Raw genomic sequence first — 10,547 nt, forward strand, 5'->3', positions numbered from 1 at the left:
AACAGGAAAGTAATTATAGTATGGTTCTTATAAGTTTGGATTAACAAATCAAGAAATCAAGTGTCACGATTAATAGAACCTAAGCTAAGCTTAGGTTAGGTTTTAGGCAGATAATGGACACTGCCTGAACAGAAATTGCAAAGCTAAGGTAACAATGTATATCAGAGACCTACATGAAATGTGGTATCTATTTTATAGAATATTACATTAATAAGTATTTAAAGGATATCTAAGGGGTGCCTGGGTGGCTCTTTGGCTCAGGTCATGATCTCGTGGTTCATGAGTTTGAGCCCCACATAGGGCTTTCTGCTGTCAGCACAGAGCCCGCTTTGTCCTTCTCTCTCTCTCTCTCTCTCTCTCTCTCTCTCTCTCTCTCAAAATAAATAAACTTAAAAAAATAAATAAAAAGATATCTAAGCTTTGATAACTTTTCCCAATTTTCCTGCACATATTATATTATAAAGTAGACCCATTTCTAAGAATCTATTAAAAATTCATGTCAAATGTACCTTGATTTTATAATTAAAGCATTATAGCATAAGGACACAACTATCTTCAGAAATGATAAATAAGGGCTACTTTAAAAGCTGATATATATTTGTATGTATTCATTCCACAAAAATTCACTAAATACTTACTAAACACCAATACAGAAATTTTAAGTTCTAGAAGGTTACAAAACTCATCATTCTTGACTTCAATGTGTGTCTTCGTACATAATATAGTTCACAATATCCAAAGTTTAGTTGATTCTTTTTAAATACTTACAGCTTGGGCTTCCTCATTATCAAACATAAGCAGCTCTAGAGTGGAATCCCCTTCCAATGGACGGTCCAAGTCCCATAATTCACCATTGACTTTGGCTACCACTGTGCTTTCAGCCAGTTCCTGACTGGTAAAAGAAGAGTCATGTGAGAGTTAACCTTATCAGATGCTGCAATGATTTGTTAAAACAAAAGATTAAAATAATTTTTAGGGCTTTTTTTTGAGTGAATAGAAAGTACAAATGTAAACTAAAAGAACAGGTTTTTCAAATTTTGTAACATTTGTTTTAAATAAAAAAATAGTACACATTCACTGTAAAAAAAAAAAAAGAACTTGGAAAACAGAGAAAAGACAAAGAATAAAACAAAATCACATTTAAATCTCACCACCCTGAAATAAATGATCCTAACATTTTGGTACATGTCTTTCTAGTCTTTTTATACATCTACCCCTCCTCCTCCTCCTCCTCATCCTCCTCCTCTTCCTCCTTCTTCTCTCTCTCTCTCTCTGTTACACACACACACACACACACACACACACTTACAGTTTTTTGAAAATTATTGACAAAAATAACACATTAAGAAACCTGGAAAGCACAGAAAAGCAAAGAAAAACATATCACCTTCAATCCCACCACCCAGAAATTACTGTTAACATTTTTCTGTATGTCCTTCCACATTTTTTAAAAAAAATTTTTAATGTTTATTTATTTCTGAGACAGAGGGAGACAGAGCATGAGTAGGGGAGGGGCAGAGAGAGAGGGAGACACAGAATCTGAAGCAGGCTCCAGGCTCCGAGCTGTGAGCACAGAGCCCGACATGGGGCTCGAACTCACAAACCGTGAGATCATGACCTGAGCCAAAGTCGGTTGCTCAACTGACTGAGCCACCCAGGTGCCCCTGTCCTTCCATGTTTTTAGGTAAATACATACACCAATATAAAAATCATAATAGTACCATTCTGTATATGTTACTTGGTAATGTACTTTTTAAACTTAGTAAGTCACACATTTTCCCGGATGGTAGACAGACTTGAAAATCATGCTGGTTGATAGCTGCAGCAGAATCAAGAATTGATTAATGGACCCTCCATGGCTGGGCACTTTGGTCATTTCTTGGCAGGAATGTTTTGTTTTGTTTTGCTTTGCCAATGACAAATAACACTGCAGTGGACATTCTTGAACACACATCTTAGTTCCCAATTATTTTTTCCCAGGAAAAATTGGTCAAGTAAAACTGCTGGGTCAAGGGCAATGCACTTTAATGACCTTGCTGGAATATACTGCCAAATTTTCCTCCCGGAAAGGCATAAGAATACCTTTTCTCTGTGCCCTCACAATGTCAGGTACTACTAAACTGTGTCATCTTTACAATATAATGTTTTAACTTGCCTTTCTGTGAGCAACTTGAGCAGCAGTACAGTGCTGTGGTTAAGAGCACCTGCTCTCATGTTAGAACAACCTGGACTTGAACACTGGGCACTTTATTCTAAGCTTCAGTTTCTCATCTGTAAAATGGGAATTTATACAACCTTCCTCATACATTTATTCTAAGGATTAAATAAGGTGCACTCTCATAATACAAACTTAATAAATGTTAGATATTGTTATTAAGGAAGTAGAATTTTATTTCATTTTTACTGGCTGTGATGGGCTGCTAAGGATTCTTCAAATCCATTCCTTCCTTCTGGTACAGTTTTCCAGGTTCCCCTGGAAGTTTGGAAGCAATGGGTACCAGCAGAAGTGGCCTGTAGCACTTCCGTATCTCAGCCTTAAGGCAGTGGAGACCCCTCTTCCACCCTCTCCCCGCCTTCTGCGGACTACAGCACACTGGTGGGGTTCACTGGACCATGCACACTAGTGCAACATTGTACATAAAGATGGTCCAGCAACCAAACATACGGAATTCTGGTCCCCAAATGACTTATGGAGAATTGCTGCCCTGTCAAGCTGGACTCCGCACCTCCAGGTTGCTACCTACCTACCTGAGAGAGACTTTGATCATATTTAAGCCACTGAAGCTATTGCAGCAGCCTAGCTTCTATCTTAACTAATACAAAAAAAGTAAAGGGGCACCTGGGTGGCTCAGTCTGTTAAGCATCCGACTTTGGCTCAGGTCATGATCTCACGGTTCGTGAGTTTGAGCCCCTCATTGGGTTCTCTGCTATCAGCATGGAGCCCGCTCCAGAAACTGTACCCCTCTCTCTCTGTGCCCCTACCCCACTTGTGCTCACTAGAGAGCATAAGACAGAGGTCTCTCTCAAAACAAATAAGCTCAAAATTTTTTAAGTTTAAAAAAAGTAAGGACTTGGAAGTAACAAAAACAAAACACATGGCACTGGCTCAGCAGATAATCTGATATTTGAAAAATATAAATATTGTTGATATTTGATAAAATATTTGATACAACCTGCAGGCAAACTCATGTGCTTACAATGCCTGGAGCATATAAAGCAGCAGTTGCAAAAAGGCAGAAGGTTGGTAAACACTGGGTAGCTATTGCAGTTTTTGTAAACACCACCAGACCGAGATAGGCTCCAGTGAGGATTGTCCCGTTCACAGGCAGAGATGGAAGGGACAGGCCTCCGCCAAGAGGCTGTGCCTGTGGCCTGTAATTCAAACTGATTAAGAGTCCAGAAATGTGGGGCTGCGCAAGATTGGAAAAACAGTCTTTTGTCCCAAACAGCAGGAGGGACTGGCACTTAAAACCCCTCTCAAAAGCCACACATCAAGACAGACAAGAGGGGCCAGGCCAACCACACGGATTAAGGGGTGCTGCCCTCCCACAGCCTGTTGTTTCCTAGGACCTCAGTCCATTAAATTGAGGGAGAGAGAGGAAAGAGTCAAGCACAAAAACCAAGGAACAAAAGCATGAGAAGTCTCCGTCTAGAAGAATTCCTTCTTGTGGATTACTCTCGGAGATTACTTCTCTTGGAACTGATTAGAAGCAAACTGACTGGAAGTCTACCACGCTGGAGACAACTGTGCTGCCCAGTGACAAGCCCAGCTTACAAACACCTGTGACTGTTGGCTCTTCAGAGGAGCTCTGAGCCCCCCAGTGTGACTAATGAGGATGAGAGACAACTAAGACCTTCCCACAGAGCAAAATCAGGGCCCTTGGAGGACAGTGGACAAGCGGGCTGCTCGCAGAAAACAAGGGGTAGCCGGGTGGGCTGATCCGGCACTACCCGTTGCCAGGCTGTGGGCCTCACAGTCCCTGCCAGCAGGACCTGATGCCTTCCGTACATTGCTGTCTGTGTTATTCCTTCTTTTCCTGCAAACACACTTCCCTGTGATGGCCTTGTGAGTACCCCACCACTGCATATACGTGCGGGATAGGGAGCCTTGTCAAGTAGTGTATTTGCTGCCAGAGTGTAAGGAGCCAGCCTGACGGGGGTGTTCTGCAACTCACTTGGACGTCCTGCGCTTTCAGCTGATGGGACCCAGAGTTGTCTCACCTGGGGAGGGACTGAGCATGTGGGATGATGAAAAGAGGGTCTCACAGATCTCTGGATGTCAGAGGGGCACACTATGGCAGATGTGGTCCCCTAAACCATGCTTCCTCTCTTCCATGGCGAGAAGGCTTTATAGCTGGACATGCGGCTGGCAGGCAGGAGCTACATTTCCATTCTCTCTTACAGCCAGGGGTGGCCATGTGACTAAATGTGAGCCAATAGGATGTTAAGTGGAAATGAAAGTGTGCCATTGAGGGGTCTGGGCCTCAAAGCATCATTGTTCTCCAGCTGCTCCTCCCCGCCCACCCCCCCCCCCCCCCCCCCGCAGGAGAGTCCGTGGGTCCATGAACTCAGCTTCCACCCCTCCCCGTGGACAAACCCTGCCTAGGGAATGGCAGGCGACAAGACAGAAGGAACCCAGGTCCACCAAGGACTGCATGGCCCAGAGACGTCCTCCACCAGCCTGGGCTGGTCAACTCTGGACTGTCAAGTGAGAGAATGTGATGTCTACCTCATTTAAGCCATGGTCGTCGGGAGTCTCTTGCCACAGCAGTTTAGCCTAACTCAGGGGTGCGCAAACTTGGACTTCATCAGAGACTCCTGGAGGGGCTCATAAACATACAGATTGCTAGTTAATTCAAGAGGCGTGGAGCAGGGCCCCAAGAATTTGCTCTTCTAAGTTCCCAGATGGTGCTAGTGCTGGTGATTTGGGGATGATATTCTGAAAAGAATTCTTTCATCAACTACTATGAACTGTCTTTTGCCCATTTCTTTCTACTGGGTATTTTCTTAGGATAAATGGCTATGAATAGAATTACTGGGTCCAAGGGTTAGGGTTTGCATGTTTTTAAAGGCTTTAAAAGTCTGAGAGACTGGACCTATTTATCTGCCCTACACCAGAGTCACTTCCCCAAGACTGTATCAGTATTAACGGCTATTCATAAATCTTGGACAAATCAGTAACACATAATAATTTCGTTTACATTTCTCAGATAATCTGTTCCTCTGTTGAAGTTTTCTTCTTTTTCCTACTAATTTGAAAAATACTTCGAGAGCAATCATTTGTTCTATATGGTACATTTTTTTCACATCTGTCATTTCCTGTTTTATGTGTCGTTTTTTACACATAGCCATTTTTCTTGTTTTATTTTTTGTGCAGTTTGAATCTTTCCATCTTTTCCTTAATGATTTCACTTTACATGTTATGCTTAGAAAGGCATACACTTGCTCAGAGCAGGAACAATCATCTATGCAATCAACTCTCAGTTAACCAAGACAACAGGCAGTATAATTTAATAAAGCTATTAATTTCTCATTTATCTTATATCCAGACACCTCACTGAACCCTTACGTATTCAGATAGTTTTTCAGTTAATACTAATCTCTAATTCACTTTTTTAGAGTCCCCTCCTTGTTAAACTGTTCTTTTTCTAACTGCCTGAGTTGAACTCATAGTCTGTTTCTTTCTATTCTTATCAGAAAAACCTTCAACACTATAAATCACTACTTTAGATATATTCCACAGATTTCTGATATATATTTTTTCCTCATTAGAAGTACTTTCTAAAATTCTGTGCTTGTTTTTAGTTTGTTTCACGGGAGTTATTTTGAAGAGGTTTTTTTTTTTTCTTTCTAATTTTCAAGTTTTATTCTGTTTTGCCTTGTCATTTAATGTTTACTGAGTTCATAACTGATTTCATTTTACTCATTGAATGTGAACGGTATGTTTCTGCATTTTTTTATTAAGGTTCTGAGGAACCAAAAACATGACCACAGGTCTGAGAGATCTCTGTCTATAGACCACAACGACTGGTAAGCAACCACTAAGTCTACCTTACAGTGTTACTATTCAGACACATGATCTTTTCAGAACTGAGAAAGGCAGGTTAAAAGTATACCATTCCTGAGTGTCTATAATTTTCTATTTCTGATTTGATGCTACATTATGTAACTCAAAAAGGTTCATGACGAATAGTTATTACAGATTATACTGTTTGTCTACTTTGGAAATAAGTCCCAGTATCCCATGTGATGATTTTGGCCCTGAAATTCTGAGGTCTGATAGTAATATTATGATCACTGCTTTCTTCTTACCAGGTTTGCCTGATACAAGCTTTGCTTAATCTTTTAGTTTGGGATAACTTTACTTTTGGGCACTCTTGCAACCCCTCTATCATGAAACTTGATTGTAGGGGTTGTAAACTGGTACCCTGCAGAAATGCATATTATTAAGGTTACAACAAAGAACATCTTCTATAATCAAGTAACTTTGTTTCCCAAGTTTGAGCTGGTTTCTTCAGCGTAGGACTTCTCAGTCTCCAATATGCTAACATGAAAACTGACTCTCCATGAAGAAACATAAACTTATTTTGCCTCAAAGCCCATTTTCCCAGCACATCTATTCATGGAGAGCCTGAAAAACATGGGAACAGGTTGGGAGGGGTCTGCAGAGTACAGGATATGATAGGATGGGAAACACACACACACACACACACACACACACACACACACACAATCTTAACCATAGTTTTCAAAGGAAACCTGAGTACTTCAATTCTTGAAAAAACTTGCTTTTTATATAGCAGGTTGATTTACATGGCAGTTTTGAGCTTTAGCTTCCATGGAATTATATTTAATGCCAGGAATTAACATTGGTCAAAATAACATAACTTCACTAATGTATCTAATTTCTAGGAAAGTCAAAGTACTTATTCCAGGGTTTATACATACACCCTCACATACATCTTCAATCTGTATATAAGTCATTTTGTACATTTCTGGAGGCACTTTAATTTTCAGAGTATTTTACATATGCAGTATTTCAGTTAATTTTAACAACCTCATTAGGTAAATGGGAAAAGTATCATTTCCACAGAAGATGTAAGGAAACAAGCTTGGAAAGATCTGCCCCACTTAGTTTGAAGAACCACCCATGGTTATTTACTGGTGAGACAATAACTTGACTTGAAGTCAAGTCCAGCAAAAGATCTGTAAAATCTCATGGAAAAATCTGGATGACCAACGTCAATATAATGGGACCTGTCAAGGATTGAATGTTTTTCTCTACTGTATATTTTTATCAGAACTTTAAAATGTGGACATTTTAAAGAGGAAGAGGTTTTATTCTGTTATTCAATTACTTATTTAAATGCCCTCTTTAGAAGCCAGAGGGAAATAACTAATGACATTTAATTTATTCAACTGAGTGGGATGCCTGGGTGGCTCATTCGGTTGAGCGTCCGACTTCAGCTCAGGTCATGAAGTTGTGGTTCACGAGTTCAGGCCCCGCATCTGGCTCTGTGCTGACAGCTCAGAGCCTGGAGCCTACTTAGGATTCTGTGTCTCCCCTGCCCCTCCCCTGCTTGCTCTCTCTCTCTCTCTCTCTCTCTCAAAAACAAAAACAAACAAAAAAAACACCCATTAATTTATTCAACTGAATAAGAAAAAAAAACACTTTTCACAGCCCCTGAGAACACAGTGTTACCAAGCGCTGGCACAATACTGAATAAAGAATATCTTCTCCAAATTATGGTTTACCTAATTTCAGCAGCTACTTGATAAGGTGTTGTTTTCCAAACTTCCCCTTCCACTGTTTTCCCATCAGCCACTCTCACTGTGATCACATTGCTTGTATTCCCCTTTCTGTCATTAATGGCAAATAAGAGCTGATGGTCTCTCTTCAATATTTCAAAAAGCTTCAACCTTTCCTTTATGAAATTTGGTTGATTATTCACCTGAAAGTCATCAGAACACAAGAAAGTGAACATACACAGCCCACTTTGTTCTAATTGTCCAACCTCCAGTAAGTCTCACCCATACTCTGCACACCACAGGTCATTTCCAAGTCTCCTTCCAGTCACTTCTTTCCTCCTTCTTAGCTCTCAGGGTCCAGCTCAGAGCCCACCTTGTCTAACTAGCATGTCTCCCTACACTACATGTTTAACACCTGTGTGTGCACAGTCCCCTGATTCAGCACCTATTTATACACCATACTCCTTTGTTCTCTACTGTCCTTCCTGTTTGTCTGATCTCAACCAGACTGACCCCTCTGAGGCCAGGTATTCCTCCTTAGCTCCTGCCAAGTATTTATGCTGGAAACATGCTACTTTGATGATTTATACAGTAGCTAATTTCTTTAACACAAAAGAACAGCTGGGCTATCTCAACTTAGACAAAACAGCACTTAAATACAGCTGACTGTCTAGCTCATCTCGAAGTTAAGACAACTTGCATCTAAAGCTAGCAAGGTTTGAAATATACTACTGTGGCCCAAAATAGCAATTATGTTTTAATTAAAGATCTTGGGCAATTAACTGTATAAGCATATTTAAATTACAAGTCGTATTTTACATTATTTCCATAGCAACAGCTTACCTCACTCTCAGGCCCACCTTCCTCCTCCTTCATTTTAGTGCTCTTTTCTTGGCTTTGACTAGAAGGAGGCTGAGAAATAAAGGTGAATTATAAATAACTCACAGCAATGACAGGAAAGAGCGACGCATTTGGAATGGCAGAAGAGAGGCACATGCCAGCAGTCAGCAAGTGTCCCATGTTGCAGGCTGGGCTTCCCTGACCACCACCTACAACTCTCAGCGGGCAAATCATTTTCTGGGTTCCATCCTTCCTGTCTGTGCATTTTCACACACTCTTGCTAAGTACACTTAATATGTTTGGCTCTTGAAAGTTTCACCCCTAAACTTTCAACAGATAATGTCGCTGTAAAACGGTTGTGTAGCTGCCGCCGGACTTTAAATGCACTATTTTAGGAAGATGTTGCCAGTGCACCACAGTTACCCTTGGTGAATAACTCAAGAACACCCCTGAGAACAATCTGAGAAAGCTTTCAACACAACACTTCAACTTAGGTTGCACGAAGATAATTTGTCCTTCACCGAAACAAAATATTAAAATATTGTTAAATAATAACGTTAAATATACAGACCGTACCAAAAGAACAACAAAACCACCTGTCGTCAATAGCTCAGAACCAGCCATTCATTAGAGGGAATGGAAGAGTTTATATATGTAACTGTTGGTCTTCCTGCTCAAGGAAAGAACAGAGAGTTTTAAACGCTCCAGCATTTTTTTTTTCAAACAAAGGAAAATGCTATTTCTGCTACTGAAGAAAATGTGTGACAGACAATTTACTGGAAGAACTGCGAAATCACACCATTAAGTCAGTCTGGAGACTGCTGGAAATTCGGGGCTCCAAAGGGTATCCAGGCTACTCACTGGTTCCCAGGCCTTAGCAGGTGCACAGAGCAGCGCTCCGCGAGGGGCGGGTCCTGCAGCGCGCAGGGACCGCACCCGTCCTTCCTGCGGGACCACCGCTACCCGCACACCGTCGCAGCCCGCGGCACCGCCCTCCTGGGGCTCTAGGCGGCACCCGCCCGCCTTCCCCAGCGAGCCCTGCCGCCCCGTTACCTGCGCGCCGGCAGCCGCGCGCCCGGCCTCCTCCTGCGCCGCCGCCGCCCGCGCCGCGCTCTCCAGCTTTGCCTGCTGGCTCAGCTCCTCGGCGAGGCACAGCCGCAGGCGGGACAGGCGGTGGCGCAGGTCGCGGTTCTCGGCCCGGAGCTGCGCCACCTCCCGCGTCAGGCACGGCCCCTCGACCGGGCAGCGGTCTGGAGCGTTCAGCTGCTCGTCCCTCAGGCGCTGGACCTCCGCCCACAGCCAGCGGATGTCCTCCTCCTGCCTCTCCAGGCGCGAAGCCACGGCCTCGGCCGCCAGGGCCTCGGCCGCCATGGCAGCCGGCTCTGCACCGCACCGACGCCGCTCCGTGTGCAGCCTCTATAGCCAAGAGGGTAGCAATACCCCAAACCGGCAGAGCGAGACAGCGGCCGTTCTATATATAAGCTGAGGGAGCGCGGCGACGGGGAGAGGCGGGCTGACTGGGAGAGGCGGGGCGGGGCTCTCTGCGGGTCGTGGGGTGGGACTATAGGAGCTACGACGAGGCGGGGCGACAGGGAGGGGAAGGACTATCTGGGGGGGCGGGGTTACGGTGAGGGGCGGGGCGACGTAGAGGGGCGGGACTATCTGCAAGCAGGGCAACAGGAGGTGCGAGGAGGCGGGGCGCCAGGTAGGGAGGGCCGACGAGCGAAGGAGTGGCGGCAGAAGGGGCGGGGCGGGGCTCTCTTCAGGGCTGGGACTGTAGGAGCTGTGGGTAGGCGGGGCGACTGCAGGGGTGGAGTTGAGGCAGGGCACACTAATGGGGTGGGGACACACGCGGTGGTTTAGGGCCTGGAGAGCGGCGTGGGGACTGAATAGGGTCACAGTGCTTTCATAGCTAGCCGCATATCACCATGCATTGGTTGAAACGCAAGTTATCCAAA

The 10,547-nt window shown here is 43.8% G+C and overlaps 1 protein-coding gene across 1 annotated transcript in view; it reads right to left on the bottom strand.

Annotated features, from left to right (window-relative positions):
* Positions 1 to 10,122, bottom strand: part of TARS3 (threonyl-tRNA synthetase 3) — a 63,323-nt gene extending 53,201 nt beyond the window's left edge. Inside the window, exons 1-4 of the mRNA XM_043554815.1 lie at positions 9,643 to 10,122; positions 8,593 to 8,661; positions 7,756 to 7,952; positions 769 to 892 (exon numbers count right to left, since the gene is read on the bottom strand). Coding sequence (XP_043410750.1) covers positions 769 to 892; positions 7,756 to 7,952; positions 8,593 to 8,661; positions 9,643 to 9,960 — 708 coding nt within the window. The 5' untranslated portion in view covers positions 9,961 to 10,122. The remainder of the gene's footprint in view (positions 1 to 768; positions 893 to 7,755; positions 7,953 to 8,592; positions 8,662 to 9,642) is intronic.
* Positions 10,123 to 10,547: the final 425 nt, after the last annotated feature.

Source organism: Prionailurus bengalensis, chromosome B3 (genome assembly GCF_016509475.1).
Source record: "Prionailurus bengalensis isolate Pbe53 chromosome B3, Fcat_Pben_1.1_paternal_pri, whole genome shotgun sequence".
NCBI lineage: Eukaryota > Metazoa > Chordata > Mammalia > Carnivora > Felidae > Prionailurus > Prionailurus bengalensis.